Genomic DNA, 22919 nt, shown 5'->3' with positions numbered 1-22919 from the left:
GGGTAACAATCCTTTTGCCCTGATGGAACAGCTGGTAGTGCTGCTGAAAGGCTGGGTAGCCATTCTGTGAGGCGAGGGAGGGTGAGAAGGGGAGAATGCCAGGTGTGTTGAGGAAGCTGCTGCCACTCCCTCGGCCTCCCAGCACTGAGCTCAAGGCCTGGCTCGGTTGCTCCAGGTTCCTTTCGTGCCTGGCAAAGCCCAGGATGCTGCTTCTGCCTGCTTCCCTTCATCGGACAGAGTCCCAGAGCCAGGGGGCATAAGCGTGCAGCTCCCGGGGGACCTCAAAGCAAACAAGGGAGTGGGAAGCGGTGTGAAGGGTCTGCCAAACTCCATGGGCCGAGAGTTGAGCACGGGGGCTGCTGGAGAGGTTTGGCCGAGGATGCCGGCTTCCTGTGTGGCTTCATAGCCCAGCCTGGCTGGCTGGATCTCCCGAAAAGAAAAGGCCGCTCCGTCTGCCTGCAGAGACTTCAGCAGGGGAGCAAGGCAAGGGGAATGCAGGGGCTCATGTCCAAAACAGCCTGCAAATTGCCCCCCAGATACGCCGTCTGCTTTGATTGCTTCTGTATGTTCCCAACCATATGCAGAGGCTGCGTCTCCTGGGGATTCAGCTTCAAGGTTCTCGCCTATCCCAAAGCTTCTTGCTGTTCTGCCAAACCAGGTGCCCCCCTTGGAGGGCAGTGCCCCTGGCAGGCTGTAAGCTCCAAACTCTCTGTGGGCCATTCTGTAGCTTGCATGGGTTGCTCTTGCCAGGCTTGCTGGCCTGGTCTTCACCAGGGGCTGATTTCTCCCCAGGCTTACCTGGAGTCCTTCTACAAGTTCTGCAAGAGCCTGGGAGGCACAACAGCAGATGCCATGTGCCCGATTCTGGAGGTAGGAGCCAGCTGAGCACCTGCTCTGTGGGGGTCCAACTTCCCACTTGCTTGGCAAGAGAGGAGACCCGGTCCTCTTTCCCTCTAGTTCGAAGCGGATCGCAGAGCCTTCATCATCACCATCAATTCTTTTGGCACCGAGCTGTCCAAGGAGGACCGCGCCAAGCTCTTCCCCCACTGCGGCAAACTCCACCCCGAGGGCCTGGCTCAGCTCGCCCGGGCAGACGACTACGAGCACGTCAAAACCGTGGCCAATTACTACCCGGTAAGGGCGCCAGGGCAGCTGTGGGTGGTGGGGCTGGTCAGTGCGAGGGAGACGCAGAGCCCAGTTCGCAAGAGGGGCCAGTGCTGCCTGCGTTGGGGTCCTTCTGAGTTGTGCATCGGAGCCGGTGTCTCTTCTCCGCACAGGCATCGCCCAGCCTGGCCTCCTCTGGGTCCTTGGGCTGCAGTTCTGGATGTGGTGCTGCTCCCAGGAGAGGGGGAGCCTTTGCTGAGAGAAGTTGGGGCATTTCTTCTTGCGTTCATCCATCCTAGTCTGGTGAAAAGGAGGCCGGGTGGATGTTTGCCCTTCCTTTAGTTTTGATGAAGGCGAGGCAGCTCCGGGCTTCTCCTCCTGGGAGCTGTGCAGGGAGAGGACTTTTCAGGCCTGAAGCAGAACCAGGGCTTTGGCTCTTCTTGTTTGGAGGTCAGCAGCCCCTCAGCCACCCCCACCCCCAAAAGTGGCTCTCCCCTGTCTCGGAGGGGATGTTCCGGCCCACGTCCCTGAAGGCAGCCTGAGTGGGGCCTTTTTTTTTGCTCTTCTGATTCTTTTACAACCTCTCAGCTGAAGGGTATTCCATGCCCTGCCTGCCAGCTTTCCCTGTCCTCCCTCATGTCTCTCTCTCTCTCCTGCAGGAATACAAGTTGCTCTTTGAAGGAGCAGGGAGCAACCCTGGTGACAAAACCCTGGAAGACCGATTCTTTGAGCACGAGGTGAGCAGGTGGGAGTTCCCCATGCACGTCTAGCTCTTTAACTCTAGGAGCCCATCCCCCCGGCATGTGGTGGCCTCAGGGAGAAGGAGGGGCAGCAGCCAGAGGCGCCCTCCATCCTCTGCTGTGGCTCTCCTGGGGGCCCTTTTCTGAGGCTGCTCTCAGTGGGCTGTGATGACGCCGAGCATCAGAGGATGGCAGCAGAGAAATACAGAGCCATCCTTTGCTGTCCTCTGTAGTTTTTCACTCCGTGCAATCCCGTTTGCTGAAGGCCTCTGGTCAGAGAACCTATGCTTCAGCCCTGTCGCCCTCGGTACCTTTAGGCCATTGCTAAAGTTGCAGTGGAAGAGAGGGGAATCCTCAATTCCTAGCTATAAATCCAGGCGCAGCATAGAGGGCGTCCCGCTGCCGCTTGGTCCAGAGCAGGGCAGTGGTGAGCTGTGCCCTCAGGAGCAGCTGCCGGACTTCAATAGGGGGATGGCCATGCTTTGATGGCCAATGTTCAGCCTGGACAGACTCACCAAATCCTGCACACCTCCGGGAGGGGGGACGCCATCACAGCAGAGGTCATGGGGAGCCCCCCCCCCCCACATGTGGTGCTGCCTGCCAGTACTGCAGAAATCTCCCCTGCCAAGCCCATTGAAGAAGGTGGTTCTTCCCCGGGACGGTTGGGGCTCCCCAGGATAGCAGGATGCCCGCTCAGGTGTGTTTCTTCCCGGCAGGTGAAGCTGAACAAGCTGGCCTTCCTGAACCAGTTCCATTTTGGTGTGTTTTATGCTTTTGTGAAACTGAAGGAGCAAGAATGTCGCAACATTGTGTGGATTGCGGAGTGCATTGCACAGCGCCACCGAGCCAAGATTGACAACTACATTCCCATCTTCTGAGTGTTTCCCTTTGTCTGGCAAAGTCCGTAGATGTCCCGGATGGCTTCTTCAGCCCCGCCTGGGGAAGCTGGGGCAGGAGGGAACCCACACGCACCCCCCTTTCCTCTTGGACTCCTTGTGCCTGCCAGAATCGGACAGGTTAAATCGTGCTGTGTCTGTACCAACTCGTTGTGCTGTTGAGAAGGCATCTTGCTGGGCGCATCAGAAGGTTTCACATCCGCAGCCCTCCTGGGGGCCCCATTTGGGACGCACCGAGCGTCCAGTTCATTTCATGACCCCTCTTTGCATCTGCTGCCTGTTGCCACCATCATCGGGCTTTTTGGCCCAGGTCAGGGCAGTCCTGAGGCCTCCTGGAAGCGGCAGCTTAGCAAGGGACCCTGTGCTTGGAGTGCTGCTAGAACGGCATTCCCCTCCCCCTGCCTCCCCCCCATGGGCCTGCCTGCTTCTCCCCTGGCCTCTGAGTCCCCTAGCAGGCCTAGCATTGGCTGGGCTGGGCTCCATCCGATCTTCTCCAGATGTTGGCTCTGACCTTAAACAGCAGCTCCAGCCCCCCCGTTCCTCCTGCCCGGATGGTCAGCAGTGGGTCTTTCCGAGGGTCTCGACCCCAAGTTCAGGCAAGGATCTTCCTGCCTGGGATGGTTCTGAGCTCTTCTCACTCCTTGTTTTGGGCACCTGCATCAGCCCATTTACCTGAGCCAGGTGAGGCTGGTGCTTTTGACCTCCAAGGCATCTTTTCTCCCACCAGAGATAATCAAAAAAGCTGCCCTTCCTCCTAACAGACCCAAAACTCTTGTTGAAACCCCCTTTTTTCTCCCTTGAGACCAGGCAATTTGGCCCCTGGGGAATTGGGGGGCGGGTCTTTGTTGCCTGGCCTCCTACAAAAAAAGATAGATGTCCATCCCTTTGCCCCACTCTTCAGAAAATGGGCGTAGTCTGCCCCACCCGGCTTCCAAAGGCCTGGCTCGCATCCCCAGTGGGTCCCCTGTGAGCCCCGGCCAAATGCTGCCCTTCCCTGGCTTTTGTGGGTGGGATAAGTCAGTCCAGTCAGCCTCCGTGTGTGCTCAGTGATTTTGCTGCTTCCAGTGTTTGTGTATCTTCCGCTTAAACCATGGTAATGAACCACTGAATGGCTGTTTCTGTCTTCTGGCCTCTTGCACTGGACGGCAGAGATGGTCTTGGGAGTTTGGGCTGATCGCAAGCGGCTTCCCCCTAAACAGTGAACAAAGGATCCCAGGGTCACTGCAGGGCTTCCACCCAATTCTTGCAAGTGGGCGGTTTCAACGCTTACTCCATTTACTAAATTTGCTGTTGGTTTAATTTCTCCCCCTTCCCCCCCCCATTTCAATCAGTGACTCTGAGTGGCTTACAGTTAAAATATGGTACTGTGCAAAAGTTTTAGGCAGGTATGAAAAAATGGTGTAAACGAAGAATGCTTTCAGAAATATAAATGATTGTTTATTTCTGTCAATTTTCAAAATGCAAAGTGAATGAACAAAAGAAAAATCTAAATCAAATCAATATTTGGTGTGACCCACCCTTTGCCTTCAAAACAGCAGCAATTCTCATAGGTACACTTGCACAAAGTCAGGGATTTTGTAGTATTATAGTCAGGTGTATGGTATGATCAACCAATTATGCCAAACAGGTGCTAATGATCATCAATGTCACACATAGGTTGATACCCAATCATGAACTGAAACAGAAACAGCTGTGTAGGAACAGCCAAACTCTGCTACCAAGGTGAGGTTGTGAAAGACAGTTTCATGTCATGGCAAGATTGAGCACAGCAACAAGACACAAGGTAGTTATACTGCATCAACAAGGTCTCTCCCAAGCAAAGATTTCAAAGGGGGCTTCAAGATGTGCTGTTCAAGCTCTTTTGAAGAAGTGCAAAGAAATGGGCAACATTGAAGATCGTAGACGCAGTGGTTGGCCAAGGAAACTTAGTGCAGCAGATGAAAGACACATCAAGCTTATTGCCCTTCGAAATCGGAAGATGTCCAGCAGTGCCATCAGCTGAGAAATACAGGCAGATACTTATCCATCATGCAATATCATCAGGGAGACGTATGATTGGCCCCAAATTTATTCTGCAGCAGGACAACAACCCCAAACATATGATGGCCAAGGTCATTAAGAACTATCTTCAGCGTAAAGAAGTAGTAGTAGTACTGGAAGTGACAGCATGGCCCCCACAGAGCCATGATCTCAATGATCTCAACTTCATTGAGTGTGTCTGGGATTACATGAAGAGACAGAAGGATGTGAGCCTACATCCACAGAAGATCTGTGGTTGGTTCTCCCAAGATGTTTGGAACAACCTGCCAGCTGAATCCCTTCAAAAACTCTGCAAGTGGACCTAGAAGAATTGCTGCTGTTGTGAAGGCAAAGGGTGGGTCACACCAAATATTCATTTGATTTAGATTTTTCTTTTGTTCGCTCACTTTGCATTTTGAAAATCGACAGAAATAAACAATCATTATTTATATTTCTGAAAGTGTTCTTTGTTTACAGCATTTTTTCACACCTGCCTAAAACGTTTGCACAGTATTACAGTTACAAAATTTTTTAAAAAATCTTTAAAACAATAAAACCAGTAAAAAAGCATTAAAACCTCCAACTCGAGAGACGCAAGAGCCAGATCCTTAGCCTGTGAAGAATGCAGCTGGGAATCACGTAGCATCCCAGGCTCAGGAGCAGAGCCAGGCCATTAGAGCTTGGCGAAAGGCTAAGAGGGCTGGGGCCCTTCCGCTCTCGAAAGGGGGATGTCCCACAGAGCAGGAGCCACTGCAGACGCCCTTCGGCGCATGGGATCTGCAGCATGACCTGGGATGGGCAGAGACTGGGGAAAAGGCGATCTCTCAGGTACCCCAGTCCCTAGCCAGGCAGGGCTTTGTGGGTAACCAGCAGCCCTTTGAATTGCACCTAGAAACACTGGTGGCCGATGCAGCTCACGCAGGAAGTGGTGTTAGGTCCCGTATGGGTGGCACCAGTTACATACCCACACGGCTGCATTGTACACCCATTGAAGTTTCCTAATGGTCTTCAAGGGGAGCCCCTGGTAGAGTGTATAACAGTAGTCTAACCTGGAGGGTACAAGGGCATGAGTTCCTCTGAGTAGAGTCTTCCAGTACAAGTATGGATGGAACTGGTGCACCACCCAAAGATGTGCAAAGGCCTTCCTAACCATGAGTGCCACTTGCTCTGAGCAGGAGTCCAGGGCGACCTCCCCCCAGATTGGGCACTGGTCCTGTTTGATTCCCTTTTTTGGCCCTCCAGTGGCTTTCTAGGAGCCTGGGGAGGGCGAAAACAGCCCCCCCCCCCGAGGCTTCAGGCGCTTCCTTGAAGCCTCCAGATGATGAAAAAGCCTTGTTCTGAGGAGCCAGCTAATGGGGGTGGGGGTGGGGCACCGTTTCTCTGGCTTTTTAGGGGGTGGGTTTGCAGCCATGAACCACTGGCCTGAACCCAACAGTATCTGGATGGTTCCCAGTAAAACATAACCTCTAATCCAATAATGAAATATTTTTTATTTAACTAAGTAACAATACAGTTGTGCTCCTTTTGAAAAAAACATGGCAGACCATTGGCTCACTGGTGAGGTCCCCTTGATGTGTCTCTGCACAATGATGGGGGCTGCAGTGGAAGAGGAGAACTGGCCCAAGCCACAGAGGAGGTTGGCTCATCAAGAAGCCGAAGGCTGTGACTTTGAGGCCTTGCCACATCACGTGGCAAGAGAAGGTAGCTTAGTTTCCTTGAGGCAACTTTTGAGGAGGTATATGATTGACTAGAGATGCCCAGAAGCTCTTTGTTTTGGCTAGCAGCAGCTTCTGACCTCTCCTTTGGCACATTTTGGGGGACGGGATGGGGGGAGAGAGAAAGTCCAGGTAGGTTTCATTTAGAAAGGATGCTGCTTCTATCCCCACCCAGGTGTCTCGGGCCTTGTGTAGAGGACCAGGGCATCCGTGCTTCCCATCCCCCCAAGGAAAGTCATTGTGAGAGGCAACCCAGGACTGAGAGAATTGCCCTGCCCTGTTTCTACAGGAACAAATGCCTCTTCTAGTTAGCTGGACACAGGTGGAATAAAAAGGAAGCATTCTCCAGAGATTCTCTGGCGATGGTGCAAAAGATCCTGAGCAGCTCTCACAACAGCTTCTGTGTGTGGCAGGCCTTGGGACACAATCCCTGTGGCGGTTTTGGATTGATAAAAAAGGTTTTTAGGAAAAGGTCCCGGACTGTGTGAGGGAGATAATGGTGGATGAAGTACATGAGCCACAAGCCTCTCCCTGGGTAATATTTCAGCAGAGGCTTAGTGGAAAGAAGGCCGTCAGTGATGCTGTCCACCACCGAGCTGAGGTCCTCCACAGCCATCTTCATGAAGTCCACAAACTGCCTGTTGATCTCCTCAAGATACTCCTCTCCGTAGGCTTCCAGAAGGTCATCGGGTAAAGCTGCAAGGAGCTGGTCCTTCCTCTCCTTCCAGTACTCGGGATTACAGCTGCCACCTGTTGTAAATCAGGGAGAGGGAGAGAGGAGGAGAGCGTTACTCTTTCATAAGGCACCAAAGAAGGCCGGTGCACGGATGGTTGCTAATGTAAAACCTCATCTTCCAAGAACCTTGGTTTGTATTTTTAAAGGAGAGCAGAGTAGAGCATGCGACATTCTCACATCATTTAGACCGGGTGTTGGCAACCTGCAGCTATGGAGCCGCATGCGACTCTTGTTCCCCATCTGTGGCTCCCTGTCGATTGAACCCACCGCTGGCTGGTGAGATGGAGACTCGTTCCATATGGACACTTTGCTCCCAGAGCGGGAGCAAAGCACCCCTATACTTTCCTCATCTTGCAGGCGCTTTTTCCGGCGCTTGTTGGTGCTGCGCACACCGCGGTCGCTTGGGGAGATGCGCAACTTGCTCTCCGCCCCAAGACACTGGCCAGCCTGGCTATGGCCAATGCTCTGCATCCTAATGGGTTCCAGGAGGAAGAGGGGATGCCATCTCCCCCATTGGGAAACATGTTAAATGCGCCCCCTTCTCTTCCTGGAGCCCATTAGGATGCGGAGCATCAGCTGCAGCCAGGCCAAGCCAATGTCTCGGAGCGGAGCGAGCGAGGCACATGCAGCATCGACAAGGGCCGGAAGGAGGAGTGAGTGGAAGGGCGAGGGGTGGGGCCAGTCGACAGGGAGTCCCAGCAGGGGGATGAAAGAGCTTCATTTATCTGGGAACATGAAAAGACTCTTGATTTAAATCATGGTAAAAAGCACCCAAAGAAGAAGAAAGAACATCAGCAAAAAAAACAAAAAAAAACCAACCCTCGCTTGTTTTTGGAAATGGTTCAAGAGGGAACATGCACGTGTGTGCACACACAGAGAGAGAGAGAGAGAGAGAAAGATGAGAGAGAGCTGGGCAAAGAGATGAGAGAGATGGAGAAAGAGAAGGGGAGAGGGAGAAAGATGGGAGAAAGGGAGAAAGATTAGAGGGAAATGAGAGAAAAAGAGCTGAGAGAAGGAGAAAGTTAAGAGAGGGAGAAAGACAGACAAAGAGATGGAGAGAGATCAGACAGGGAGAAAGATGAGAGAGCGAGAGAGACAGAAAGAGGGAGAGGGAGAAAGGGAATGATAGACACAGAAAGACACACACACAGACCTGTTTCCTACAGAAACCTGAGTAGGCGTGACGGGGGATCATGTGACTGGGTGGAAGGTTTTTGAGGCTCCCAGTGTTTCCTATGGGAAACCGGTCCAAATGGCTCTTCAAGTTTTAAGGTTGCAGACTCCTGATTTAGACATTCAGAGTCCTTGCTGCAGGTTCCACCCCAATGAGGGTCACCCGCCTCCTGTTGGAGCTCTGTTGCAGGCCTTCTGGAATAGCCACCAGTGAAGAGAGGGCAGCAAGGACACACGGGAAGGCCCCGGGGGAGCCCCCTCCTGAAAGGAGTAGCTAAGTCATGCAACATGCAGAGAGAAATGTCCACTGAGAAGGACCTCTTGGCATGACCTGGGCTGGCTTGGACCAATTCCTGAGATGCATTTACTTTCCAGGAAAATTGTTGAGCTCAGAAGATCTCAGTGAAAAATCTCATTGGAAAGCAGCAGAGATCTTAAAGTATATGCTAAGTTTCTATATGTGGGAGAAATACACATATCCATACATGACACAGCTGACATTAACAAGGTGTATGACAAGGTGATACAATATCACCTATCTTTTTCTCAGCCTGCCTTGAAGAAGGATTTTGCAAACTAGGCTGGACAAAAAATGGAATAAAAATCAATGGCTTCTATTTCAATCACTTAAGATGTGCAGATGATGATGTTCTCTTCTCACAAGGCCCAGAAGAGCTACAAAGACACATACAAGGGCTGCACGGCGCAGGAGAGCCATTTGGCTTAGAAATAATCCTGATACAAGAGCCAGGTTACCTTTCATAAATTCACTAAAGGAAGAAAGAAAACTGTACCCGGAGAAGAACTAGATATAGTAGACCACTACATACTGTACAGATCTCAACGGGAGGTGGTGCAATAAAGGAAATTATTCAATGGGAGGCATTTGGCAAGCTAAGCCTAATTTTGAAGAACGATTTCCCCTTATGCTTGAAAAGCTTTAACTCAGCCTGTGCCACCTGCTCTAACATATGTCAGTGAAACAAGGATACTAACCTCACAATCGATACAGAAGCTATGAGTGGCACAAAGAGCCATGGAAAGAGAGATTCTCGGCATCACAAGACAAGATAGAAAGGCACATGGATCAGAGAACAAAGGAAAATATATGATGCCATCAAGAAAGTCAAAGAAGGGAAATGGAAATGGACTGGTCACATAGCAAGAAGAGCTGCGGGCAGGAGGACCAAGGCAGCCATAAAATGGATCCCACTTGATCAAAAGCGTCCACGGAAGAGACCTAAAACAAGACAGATTGACAACATCAGCAAATATTGCAGGCCCAACTGGCAAAGGAAATCCCAGGACCGTATTGGTTGGAAACACGCGGAAGAGGCTTTCATCCTGCAGCGGATAGACCATGGCGAGGAGGAGGAGGATACAGCACAGCATTACCCAAGTATTGTCAGCCTTACCTGTTTTGAAGTACCCTGGAAAAATCACGCTCACTCTGATCCCCCAGGGCGCAAGTTCACAGTGGAAGGTGTCCATCAGAAGGCTGAGCGCCGCTTTGGAGGTCCCGTAGCTGGCCAAGCAGGGGTAGGGCATATTGCCTGAGGGAACACAAATAAGGCTTGCTAGGCCTCTCGTTGGCCACCCCGAAGCCTCCAAGGGCCCCAGGGGCAACGGCTCCTCCCCAGAGACCTCCACCAGTTGCTGCTATTGGTGAGTGAGTGGGATAATGGCCAGCAACTTTAACTGTAGTTGCACAGAGCACAAGGCTTGGCACAAAGGCCTCGGTTCACACAAGGCAGCAAAGCAGGTGTTGTGCTAGGTCAGTGGTTCCCAAACTTGGCAACTTTAAGACTTGTGGACTTCAACTCCCAGAATTCTCCAGCCAGTTTGGGAACCACTGTGCTAGGTAAAGCAAGGCTGGGTTGATTTGTTCATGGGCCAAAGAAGGATCCCAAGTTGCTGTGGCAGCCTGTTATAGTCCAGGGATGGGGAGGGTACGCCTATTTCTAGCGAACAAAGTTGCAGATAAACTCTCAGAAGGATCTGCTAAAGAACCAGAAAACCCCATTTGTTTTCCAGGTGGTTGAGTGGCCACTCTCCCCCGTAGGCCCAGCCTGAGCAAGCCCCTTTTTCTGAGGGGGCTTCTTACCAGCCGGGCTGCTGACTGTGACGATCCTGCCACGGGATGAGCGGAGCAGGGGCAGCAGCCCTTTGGTCAGCTCCAAGGGCCCAAAGAAGTTCACCTCCATGCAGGTGCGGAAATGGGGCACTGGCGTCAGCTCCACGTTGGCAATGGTCTCGTTGAACCCAGCATTGTTCACAAGGCCCCAGAGACCTGCCCGTGGGAACAAAAGAGGGAGGGGCGTATGGAAAGGCTCACTGCAGCCCGAGAGGGGCACAAAAGGAGGGGGGGCACGAACCCAGCCAAACATGAAGTCTAGCCCATGGAAGCCATTGGTCCCTGACAGGGGCTGTTTTCTGACAGCTTCTTCCATGGGAGAAGAGCTCTCCTCGCTACAAATATGCCCACAGAACATTTCAGATCAAATCCACCCCACTCCCCCCAGGAAGACACGCTGGCCAGGGCCTGGGTGGAGGCAGCAAAATACGAGGCCAAGAGCAAAGAGGGGCAGAAATCTTGGACATCAGCACTTGGGGGAATGAGGTCAGGTCACATTAGGTCAATGGAGATAGGAAATTCTGAGGCCAGGTTGGCGTGCTCTCCGTCGGCATTTATAGGCCAGTGACTGTAGACCATTTCAAGCCCAGTCGTTGTCTTCCCACTTGGAGAAGCCTCCCTGATCCTCGTCCCCTCAGAGGATCCCTGGGGATCAGCATGTTAGGAAAGAGGGAACAGACGGAGACCGGGGGCTGCTGAGGGCAGATTACCTGTCCTTCTGGTCTGTGCCTTGATGAACTGCAGGGCTCGCTGAATGTCCTCTGCTTTAGTAAGGTCCATTTCCAGGAGGGTCAGCCGTGGGGAGCACGTCTGCCGAAGCTCTTCTGCCCCGGAGCTCTTCAGGTCCAGCACACTGGCATAGACGGTGAGCCCCAGCCTGTCCAAATGCTGGGCAGCTGCCTTTCCAAAGCCGGAATCGCATCCTGAGAAGCATGAAGAGAGAGGTGGGAGAACTGGACCAGAGACCTCCGGCCCCACCTCACTTGCTGTCCCCCCACCCTCGTGGTTGTTTTGAGGACAGAAACGATGAAAGCACAAAGGTCTCGGAATATGTGGGAGGGAAGGAGGGGGCCAAGAATCAATGGATTATGCTTTGTCCTTAAGGCTTCCAAGAATCTCTCCTTTTTCACAATTTGTAAACAAAGAATAATCACAAGTCAAATGGAGACAACATTTAAATAAACCAAATAGGTCGTCACAATAAAAATCTTGTTAAGAATTAATTTCAACAGAATTAACAGCATGCTTAACTTTCCCACAGAGAATATTGGGAATTTAAAAACAGTATTTGGGCCCCCCATGGAATGTATCTGTATAGGATCACTAAGAGCTCTTGCTTAGTGGGCCTTGGCGAACACGAGGTGAGAGGAACACGGAACCCAGGAGAGGAGAGGCTGCCTCACACGAGTGAAGGAAATGGCGGAGGGAAGGGGGGAACTCCTCCCCAGAAGGGCGAGGAGGGGAGGACTTTCTCACGCCAAGCGGGGGAGAAAGGGGGAGGAATGAAAACAATCTGGGGTGAGCAAGGAACAGGATGTTCTTTCCCCCTCTGATAGGTATGGTGATAGAGCTTCCCTCTCCGCAGATTTATGGCAACATTAACCATTAACAGCTGCCGGCCAGCTGCCAACGGAGGCTGCTGCGCGCTTGTGTGCACACCGGCTGCCACTCCCTCGGCCCAACATTTCCACCCAAAGGGCACAAAACCAGCCTGGCCAGCCCAGGGGAACTTTTCTCTCCTTGGCCAAGCAGGGACCACCCCTGAGCTCCAGACGAAAGGAAGAGCCGGTGCTTTGACCTTTGCAATAATCTGCCCCCAAAGCAGGCAGTGACGGGAGAGCAAACCAACATCAATAAGCCTGCATGCCTAAGCGGGTGTCTGTTCTCTAGCAGGATTCCACTCTGCCTGGATTCTTGTGCAGATAATGTTGACTACCTCCAGGCTTTCTTCATCCAAACTTCCATTTGTAGCAGCGTCCGAGTTTACTGGCCCCCATGATCCCGTCACTGAATCTGGAGCAAGCGAGAGGCCCTCTCGTCCCTGAACCCACCTGGTCATCTCTGCATTTTAACTGTTTTTTCTCCGGAAGGTCATTCTGATGGCCTTGCAGAAGGAACCCTGTGAGGCCACCCAGCTAATGGTGGACATTAGCCAGCCCCCAAGGACGCTCCTTCAACTGCCCCAGAGGCTTCTGAGGAGGTGGGTAACCCGGGGCAGCCTTCGAACACCAAAGGATTATTTCTCTGCTCTGGCAGTGGCATTTCTAAAGAGGCTGCTAGACAGGCGGATGCTTTAGATTCCTGCATACCTGTCAACACCTGAGCTGGGTCATTCTTTCTCTGACAAAAGAAGGGAGATGATCTTAAAGTAATTTGTTCTTTCTGGAGCTCCTTCACTTGGGGTAGATGTGTCTAGGCCTTTTCTCTATTAAATTTTAATGATGCAACACATTTCCAGTACATGTATATGCATGTATTAATTGTTCTGTTAAGTTTGTTGGAACAAAAGAGGTTGTGAAATAATGCTTCTACTGAAGTTTTAGGCTTCACATCAGAAATCATCTCATTCCACCTGCTGCTTGGTGCAAATCTGCAAGAGCCTTTTGGGTACTTGGCCAGTGACATGCGAAGCCTTCCCCTTCCGTTGTCTCTTTCTCCACCAAACACATCCAGATCTTCCATTGTTCCTTGTGGGAAGCCCTCCAGGCTCCTCACTGCCTTCTTCCCCTTCACTGCCCTGACACCCGTTGGTCGCTCTTGATTTGCACTGCAGGGCTCGTAATTGAACTGTCATCCTGAGGGGGCCCTGCTCAAAGCAGCCGAGGGGGACGGGGCTCCCGTTTATGCATCCCAAAGCAAGTTTGCCTTTCTAGCTGCTGCATCTCACTACTGATCCATGTCCTACTGGTGACTGCCTAGAATGCCCAGGCAGGTGCTACTGCCAGGCCAGTGTCCCCCCCTCCTTCTTTTATGCCTTTAGTGGTCTTCCCAGATGCCTCCCATCCAGCTAAGTTTCTTTTTGCTCATTTTGGCTCATTGTTCAAGCATGTCCAGATCCGAATCTTCTCCTTCTCTCCTAGATACTTAATCACTTCTCTAGAGTATACATGTCACTGACAAATCTGACCACCATTCCTTCCTCCAGATCACCATCAGAACCATGGAAGAGCCAAGGCCCGCATGGCCTCCAGCCCCCCCCCACTCAGCTTCTCTTCGGGTGGCTGGAAGGGCCCCCTGTGGGCCCTCTGACTCCACCCAACAGTTGTGTGCTTGACCCCAACTGCCTGGCAATTCCTGACTCAGCATGTTGTGGAAACACAGCCTTTGACTTGGCCAATTCCGTGGGTCAATGCATGGTTGCTTTGTTCGGGAATGGCCTGGAATGTGAAGTCAGCAGTTGTATTTTGTTCACCTGGGTATAATTTACCATATTCTGTGAATCTAGCCAATGTATCCAGAAAAAAACCCGGAATGCCCTAGGATTTTCTAGTAAGGCAGAAATCGCACAATGCTTCTGCACAGAAAACCATGTTCTTTCAAACAGCAACTTCCCATATTTTCCTCACAGCTTTGTCCATCTTTTTTCCTATCTGTCTTGGAGGAAAAAGTGAAATCGCCACACAACCCCTTCGTCACAGCCACACTGAGCCCCTCAGGGCCTCCACATCTCCTGAGCTCACCCAGAAGGATGCCAGGACAGATGGGATCAAAAGCTGCTGAGATTCTGGAGCTCCATCCTGGGGAAACCTCCTGCAACCTTCTGAGGAGCCAGGTTTTTTGGGGGGTGGGAGATGTGACGCAGTTCCAAAAAAGGCAACTGGGATCCTTAAATGAGCCTCGGGTTCAAGAGAATCGCCTTTCCTCCCTGGTCACCTGTCAGGTAGACCTTTGGTATCGTGTTCTGGGTTTGCATTTTAAGAAGGGGAGACCCCCCCCCACAGAAACAAGGAAGGGAGAACAGGAAAATGGGCATCAACCACTTTATGGGCAGCGGTCTTGCTCATTTTCTTCTCTGGAACCAAGGATATTGTGCATTTCTAGGGGTGGGTGGGTTATCTGTATGCAGGATTGATGTTCCTATAGAAAAGGGGGGGCTGCTCGGGGGGCGTGGTGACTGGGAGGGAGGCTTGAGCTGGGACAGCCAGGCCCATTTGTCCTCAGGTAGTTTCTGAAGAATTATTTCTCCTGCACTCCCAGACTGGATCTGGCCCATTTTTGAGCATTTTTCTTTCTTTCACCAGTTTCTCCTACCACGTCAAATTTGGCTTCCTTTGCTTCTAGCGAGGTATCAATAGATTCAAAATCCTGAGACCTTTTACATATATTCTTTCTCATTGGCGTGGAAGTCATCCTTGCAAGCGTCCCTGGCTGGAACAATCTTAACAAGCACCAGCTGCGTAGAGGGACTGGGATAAGGTCAGAGGGGCTTCCTGTCAGGTCCTCCTTCAGCCGTATTGCCGTGTTTCCCCAAAAATAAGAGCTATATTTTTGCACCTGCACCCAATATAAGACACACCCCCAAAATAAGTCTACTTAAGCACCTGCACAGCTGCCCGCCTGCCCACCCACCCACCCCATCTGGTTGTTTGTGATGCTGCGTTCATGAAGCGAGGTGGGATGGAGTTGCCCCATGTGCCATCCATGCCCTGACACTTGCCTTGCCTCACGGCGGCTGCTCCAGCAACTCCATCCAGCAGGACCGTGCATGCCTGCCAACTCACTTCTGCTTGCTCATGTGGCTGCAACCGAGCAGGAGGCCAAGTGATGTGATGGTGCCGCGGCCATGAGGCAAGGCAAATGTCAGGGCATGGACACCCTGGCTGCGGGGGCTCTGAGGTAAGTCAGTGCAGGGTGCGTAGGGCAGCTCCACCTCCCCGCACACTGCACAGCCTCCTGAGCTGCCACAAGCAAGCAGAAGTGAACCTCCCACGTAATCACATGGTTCCTGGGAGAGGAATTTTAGAGAAGGGGAGAATATCTCAGGTGCCCTCCTTCTGTGTTTCCCTGAAAATAAGACCTAGACTTATTTTCTTTTGGGCTCCAAAATAAGCAATAGGGTTTATTTTGGGGGGTGTCCCCCAAAATAAAGCCCAGTGCTTATTTTGGAGCCCCAAAATAAATAGGTCTGGATCTTATTTTGGGGGGAACCCAGTAGGAGGGCACCTGAGATGTTCTCCCATTCTCTGAAATTCCTCTCCCAGGAACTATGTGACTACTCTCTAAGCTGTAATCCCAACTCATAATGCGTTTTATATTGTTTTGACATTTGGCGATTCTGTTTTGCCTGGAAACTGCAGGAAAAAAGTTAAGATAAGTTCTGCAAGGATTCATTCAGAAATCAGATTTTCTCGTGGGAGAAGACATAATTAGGAGTGTTTTACCTGATAAAACATACACACTATTTCCATTAATGGCGTCACCAGACTCCTTCGTCCCAAAGCTGCAACGGCTTCTCTGCTTCAGCTTTAATGATTTAGAGAAGAGGCGGTTAGGGACTGAGTAGGGAAGCCTCGCAGTTGAAATGATTTCCACCAGGCAAATCTCTGCTGCATCTGAGTTGTTGCCTGGAAAGTCTCAGGAACTCAAAACTCCTGGCCATAGATGGAGGAGTGGCGGTCACCCCAAATACGGCAAGGAACCTGAGGGTCATCTCCCTCCTGCTCCACTACCTGCTGCTCAACAGACACACCCACGCCCAGGAAGAGTGAACCTTGATCCTAGGTGGGGTCTGTGGTGCCCAGAAGGGATCCCCAAAGGCTCCATCTCGGCCCCCTCCCTCTGCTGGAACAGGCTCTCTCCCTGCAGCTCTCCTTGGTGCTGAAAAGAACAGCTGCTTCTCCAGGTCCTCCTGGAGGGCGGGGAATTCCCTCCCTGCCCACCAGAAGGGCAGCAGGGCTTCCCAAGGGAGGGCTGAATTCTCAGTCCATGGCACGGCCTTCCTGCTTTTCTTGCACTCACATGTGGAACAAGGAAAGGCAGGGCAACTGGCGCGTCAAGCTGGCTAAGCGACTCTGCAGTCAGACAATCATCAGACCCTTAGTCATGTCTTTTAACAAGCCACTTTGGAGGGTATAACATTTAATCACACGACTAATATCCTAGAAAATCCCGAGACTCCTCTGCCATATTTCAAGCAAGGCATCTGCAATGGGCTCGAGTCAGAGAGCCCTGGAGGTGGCTAGTGATGCTTCTCTCTGCTAAAATTTCCCACATGGTGCAGGAGGGAAGAGCTCCTGCCCCAGACACCAATGATAGCTCCAATGTCCTCACTGAAATCTGAGAATGTGAATCTTCACATTAGAAGGAACATGAAAGATGAAATGAAAAAAGAACAATCTCAGTAGCTAATATAATTTCATCTAAGGATAGCTGAAGGCATTCTTGATCTCCCCATTCAGAGACCTATGAAGCGATGTAGGAATTAAGCGATCGTCATCTGTAGTGACCAAAGCAAGGAGCCACAGTCAGAAGACCTAATCCTGGCCCAGAGGCAGGGGACCTTGGGCCAAAGGGGAGGGGGACTCACCACCCTCTAAACTTCTCCTCTGCACTAAACCTCATGGAACCTTTTTAGCTCCAAAGTGCCCTTGGCAGCATCTCTCTATTCTTTGGTTGCAATGGGGGAGGAGCTTGTTAGTCTCTTGCAACTCTTTGTGACTGGACGGACAATGTTTGGCCAGGATTGTCTGTGTACAACGATTTCTCTAAATTCTGTAAAGTCCTGCTTGTGTCATCAGTGGCAAGAGGTATCTAGCCAATCTCGGAGCTTCCTCCCAGGCTCTTGCTTGGCATTAACTTTAGCTGCATTATGAAGTGCTTCCAGTGAGCAATCTAGTTTTATTTACTGAACTGCTTTTTTCTCCCAGTCCAAAGTATTCTGGAATGATTTTATCCAATGTCAACTGCCCAAAAGACCAATGCAGTCTTGGGCTGCATCAACAAAAGGACAACATCAAGATCATGGGAAGTGATAGCCCTGCTCTACATTACACCAGCGAGGCCACACTTGGAATACTGATCCAGTTTTGGTCATCATGATACAAAAAAGAGGGCAGAGAAGATGATTAGGAGGCTGGAGGCTTAAAACATATGCAGAACGGTTAAGGGAACTGGGCATGTCTAATCTAACAAAGAGAAGGATAGGGGGACATGATAGCTATCTTCCAATACTTGGGGCTGTCACAGAGAACCCTATTGTCCAAAGCATCTGAGGGTAAGACAAGAAGTAATAGATGGAAACTTATCAAGGAGAGAAGCAACCGAGAACTAAGGAGGAATATGAACAGTAAAGAGAACAATGAACCAATAGAACAGCTCGCCTCCTGGAGTTGCAGGTTCACCCCCTTTGGAGGTCTTCAAGAAAAAATTGGGCAACCATTTGTCTGGGATGGAATAAGGACTCCTGCCCTGGGCTGGGGATTGGACTAGAAGACCTCCAAAGTCCCTTCCAGGCCTCTGGTTCTATGATTTTAAGCTTGATTCTGCTCCCCACAAGGACATAGGCAATCCTTCAATCTTGATCATATCCCTTCAACTGTGAAAGCTCAATCTGACAATTCTAAATTCTCCTCCAAACAGCAAGAACAGGAAGCATCCCTAAGTAATATGTAACATCTCCTGATGCCGGGATTACTATACCCATCTTCTAATCCCATGGTCAGGAGCAATAATAATCTGTGACAGCAACAATAATAATCATAATCTGTAAATTGCCCAGTCTCCCTATAGGAAAGATGTAAAAGATGCATAAAAACATAATAAAATTAACTCTTAAAAATTCACCAAAACTGGCAGTCAAGGAGTCAGCTGTGACAGGTTCAGAAGCCTTCTATAACTGTCCTGCCAGCTAAGCAGATACAATGGCAGGACAGCCTTTTAACTGGAAGCAACTGATGTTTACTGAAGGGAGCCTGGGTTTCTCTACTAGGCAGATCATAATATTTGTGAATGTCATCTTGGAATTGTAATTAATTGCTGAAAATGAGCCAGTCTAGGGATGTGTTTGTTTTTTAAAAAAAATACAATTTTAGGCTACATGAGTAGAAGCATCATTTCCAAATCACAAGAACTAATTGCAGTAAATAGTCCTCAATTTATCATAGAACCCAGAATTTTCATCGTATGTCATGGTAGTTATAAATCGAGGTACCCAGATGACTGATTTGATGACTTCCCTAAGTAACCAGTCATAATCTGAGGACTACCACCATTCTGCTTTGGTCACATCCCATCTTGAGCCCTGTCTCCAGTCATGTAGTGTAGCGTGCAGAAGGATATTAGAATAGAATAACAGAGTTGGAAGGAACCTTGGAGGTCTTCTAGTCCAACCCCCTGCCTATGCAGGAAACCCTACACCACTTCAGACAAATGATTGTTCAACATCTTCTTAAAAACTTCCAGTGTTTGAGCATTCACAACTTCTGGAGGCAAGTTGTTCCAGTGATTGATTGTTCTAACTCAGGAAATTTCTCCTTAGTTCTAAGTTGCTTCTCTCCTGGATTAGTTCCCACCCATTGCTTCTTGTTCTACCCTCAGGTGCCTTGGAGAATAGCTTCACTCCCTCTTCTTTGTGGCAACTCCTGAGATATTGGAACACTGCTATCATATCCTAGTCCTTCTCTTCAATAGACTAGCCATGCCCAGTTCCTCCAATCGTTCTCCAGCCCCCTAATCAACTTTGTTGCTCTTCTCTGCACTCTTTTTAGAGTCTCAACATCTTTTTTTTTTACATTGTAGCAACAAAAATTGGATGCAGTATTCCAAGTGTGGTCTTACCAAGGCCTTATAAAGTGGTATTAACCCTTCACATGATCTTGATTCTATCCTTCTGTTTATGCAGCCCAGAACTGTGTTGGCTTTTTTGGCAGCTACAGCACACTGCTGGCTCCTATTTAAATGGTTGTCCACTAGGACTCCAAGATCCCTCTCACAGTCACCAATATTGAGCAAGGTACCACATATACTGTACCTGGGCATTTTGTTTTCCTTGCCTAAATGTAGAACCTGACTTGTCTACATTTAGGCATATTGCATATTGAGAAATTAGGACTCAGAGGAAGGCAACATAAACTATTCCGGGGCCTGGAAAGCCCTCCGAAGGGAAGTATATTTCTGAGAAATGTGACTGAGGGGGGAGCAGAATAATATAACATTGTGGAAGTATCAGAAAAGTCAGATGAAGCCCAGGACCTGCTCACTCTCACTCCAGAATCAAGAGCAAATAGTAGCATCTAACTTACAGGAAGGCTGATCCTGCATGAATCCTAGAAAAACTTCCTTTGGCAGGGAACTCGTGGCCCATAGAGGAGAGGAGCTTCTTTTCCTTGGCTCAAGCGAGGCCAAGCAACCATTTATCTGGAAGGATTCAAATGGGGCTCCCCTGAGCAGCCACTCAACTGAAATCCAGGATTCACTTATTGGAATGCTTCTTTTTCAAGCAAGACCCCAATTTGTGACTAAATTTCTGGAACCATCTCAACCCTGTATCCTACTGCACTAACCGACAAAACGCTCCAGAGAATGATAATAGTGAAAGAATTGAGAGATCAATGCATACATAACAGATTACACTTGTCTAATCATTTCCTTATTAACCAAAGGGATCTGCTCTATCCCTCCCCCCAACAATTACATTAGAATCTGATCTAGCCAATGGTTGCAAACTGGAGGCATTCAGATTTCTATTCTTAATTAAAACCAAATGGCCAGAAGTTATTCAAAACTTCTCTTCCTAGAGGTCAAGGAGCTGCCAGAATCACTAAAAGAGTCTGCAGTAGCACTTTGGCATTTTTGGAGTCTGCGTCGTTTGACCTGGGAACAGGCTGTGCAACAGTGTACCAGAAGCAGCTAAGGCACTGATGGCCAGATGTGTCTGATCAGAGTTCAATTCACGTTTTTCATGGGAAAACCAGAACTGGAAGGCTATAAAAAGTGGACAGCAGCAAATGGCCCCCTCCGAGCATCTCTCCCAGATGAGAAATGATCTGGCTTGAGCAGAGGCTCTCCTGAACCCAGCCGCAAACGGCACCAGATTAGCGTCCTTTGGATACTCCCTGTGGCTCCAACCGACCGCCGACTCAAGGCTTTCAAACCAAGCAAACCTATAAGCTTCCAGACTAATACACTGTTCTAAGTTACAGTTCAAAAAACCCCCAATGTCCCCATCAGAAAACACAGGAAGGATTATACGTAGAGTTGGCTGGTAGCACATTGCCTTGAAAAGCATTCCATACTTCCATTTTGAAGGCCTTTGCACCAGAAACCTCCCAATCTAAATGCAGAATGGAATGGAATAGAATAGAGTTCCCTATCTATCCCTTCATCTAAATCATTGATGAAGATGTAGAAGAGTACTGGGCCTAAGACGCAGTCTTCGGCCTCCATGTAGATGCCAATTCCATTGGGAACTACACATTGAGTACTATGGGTCAGCCAGTTATGCGTCTACCTGATGGTGATGCTGTCTAACTCACATTTTTGACAGTTAGTAGTCATCATTTTTCAGCAGGGTTAGCAACTATAATTTTCCCACCAACCAAACTGTTCCTCAGTTTGGTCACCATCCCAGACTTGTTCTCATTCAGAAAGGCTGCACCTGAGCCCACACCAGCTGATGTCACCATCGAAACTGCAGCCGGATGGAGAATCGGTTTATAAAAATAGCTAGTCTGCAAATTCTTCTGGAGAAAGCAGGTGTCCTTCCTCAAGTGGTGCCTGTTCTCTTTCCCACCGGTTTCCTGGAGGAGAGGCCCATTTGAGGGAGCAAAGCAGGGGCAACCCTGGGTATGACCCATCAGGGCCCACCAGTCCCTCCCATGTAAGGTGTGGGGGTCCCCACAGGTGGAGACAAGGCAGCCCTCAGGATGGGGGTCTTAAGACCGCCTTTCTCTCGGCTGCATTCCTAGCCAGATCCCTCCCACTCCGTGCCTTGTTTTCCCCCAGGACTGTGCCGGGCAGCCCTCCTGGAAAGGACGCCTTTAACTAGGACTCAGCCTGTCCGCGGCTTCCGCCAGCCCCAGATCCTCGCGCGCATCCGCCGCCGGGGCTGCCCGGCCGCTGCTCCTCCTCCAGCCGACTTGCGGGGCGTCGTGGAGCCGGCATCAGGGCCGCCCGCCCGCTCTCCGGTCCCGCGTTCTTGCATCCTGGCCCCGGGGCGCGCCTGACCTTTCCCCGAAGGAGCCGCGCAGGATCCGGCTTCCACCCGCCACGTCCCGGCTGCTGCCGCCGCCGCCGCGGCACCAGAGTCGATCTGGCGGGGCGAGCCCCCCCCCGCGCTAGGTCGCCTCCTGCCAGACTCTCAGCGCTCGGGCGGGGGTTTCGGGCGGGGGGAGGACGCCGACCTCTGACCTCGCCTCCGCCGTCCGCCCAGGACGAGGCTCGCAAGCGCCGTCTCGCCGCGGGAGGAGGGCGGCGTCTGGGCGGTCTCTCCGTCGGAAAGGACGCTGGGTCCGTTTTACCCGCAGCCCCCGGCTGCTCTCGCGGCCCCGCTCGGTCCCCGCGGCAGAGGGGCCCCTTCTAGGCCGGCGGGAGATAAGCGCGCATTTCCGGGCAGCGAGCGCGCCTTGCCGGCGCCAGCATCTCCGTCCCGAAGAGGATAGGAGCGCGGAGACCAGGCTCGGTCCTGATGCGGCCGGCCCCGAGCGGGAAGGATGGAGAGGGCCAGGGGCCCCTCGCTCGCCAGGCCCCCGCCCCGCCCGGCCCGGCCCGGCCCGGCCCGCCGTGCCGTCTCGGAGCAGACGAGGCCGCCCCGCCCAGCCGAGTATGCAGCCGAGCTCTCTCTGGGCCACCGGCTCGGCCCGAGCGACTGTGGCCCCAGCGAGCTCCACCACCCCCGAAGGGTCCGCCGCGGATCCACCGACTCACCTGTCACCACCACCGCTTTGCCTCCGACGGGGATCCGCTTCCGCCGGGCGGTGCTGGCCGAGACGAGCCAGCAGGCAGCCCCCGTGAGGGCGGCGCTGAGCGGCAGCGGCAGGACGGCCTGGCCCAGCGCCTGCAGAACGGCCAGCAGCCCGACCCGCAGCAGCAGCAGCCGGCTGAGCAGCAGGTCCGCGCGCAGGAGCCGCAGCGCCAGGCTGCCCAGGAAGAGCAGCCACACCGAGAGGCTGCACGCCCAGCCCAGCTCCATGCGGGGCAGGGCGGGAAGCCGGCCGGGAGGAGGGACCGGAGGCCGGGGCTGCGCGAGGAGGCAGGCGGCCCGCTCGGGCGGCGGCAAACAAAAGGCAGGCGGCGGTCGCGCCGGGTGTCCCGAGCGCGCCTCGCCCGGCAGAGTGAGGAGGGAAGCGGCACATGAGTTGTAAAAAAGAGGCGGAGGGCGGAGCTGCCCTGCCCTGCTGCCAATGGGAGAAGTTGGAGGCCTCTCCGGGTGGGGGACGCAGAAGGGTCCGGGCTCCGCTGCCCTGC

At 51.7% G+C, this 22919-nt stretch overlaps 2 protein-coding genes across 3 annotated transcripts in view; one reads left to right on the top strand and one right to left on the bottom strand.

Moving 5' to 3' along the window:
- The window catches only part of ATP6V0D1 (ATPase H+ transporting V0 subunit d1), a 17341-nt gene extending 13500 nt beyond the window's left edge, over nt 1–3841 (top strand). The window contains exons 5-8 of the mRNA XM_032230277.1: nt 793–870; nt 958–1134; nt 1764–1841; nt 2561–3841. Coding sequence (XP_032086168.1) covers nt 793–870; nt 958–1134; nt 1764–1841; nt 2561–2722 — 495 coding nt within the window. The 3' untranslated portion in view covers nt 2723–3841. The remainder of the gene's footprint in view (nt 1–792; nt 871–957; nt 1135–1763; nt 1842–2560) is intronic.
- On the bottom strand, nt 3367–22919 carry HSD11B2 (hydroxysteroid 11-beta dehydrogenase 2). 2 transcript variants are annotated; one of them, XR_004256451.1, is made up of 6 exons: nt 22380–22919; nt 11228–11440; nt 10488–10673; nt 9799–9936; nt 9380–9623; nt 7138–7224 (listed from the first exon to the last, which is right to left on the bottom strand). XR_004256451.1 is itself a non-coding variant. In XM_032230276.1 (5 exons), the coding sequence occupies exons 1-5, from the start codon at nt 22642–22644 to the stop codon at nt 6863–6865; spliced, it is 1164 nt and encodes a 387-aa protein (XP_032086167.1). In that variant the 5' UTR covers nt 22645–22910; the 3' UTR covers nt 3367–6862. The 2 variants fall into 2 exon arrangements, 1 of the variants encoding a protein (XP_032086167.1); XM_032230276.1 differs by lacking the exon at nt 9380–9623 and having other exon boundaries at nt 3367–7224; nt 22380–22910.

The sequence above is a fragment of the Thamnophis elegans genome, chromosome 14, assembly GCF_009769535.1.
Source record: "Thamnophis elegans isolate rThaEle1 chromosome 14, rThaEle1.pri, whole genome shotgun sequence".
NCBI lineage: Eukaryota > Metazoa > Chordata > Lepidosauria > Squamata > Colubridae > Thamnophis > Thamnophis elegans.
Note: the sequence above shows the minus strand (reverse complement) of the source record. Positions and strands in the feature narration are given on the sequence as shown.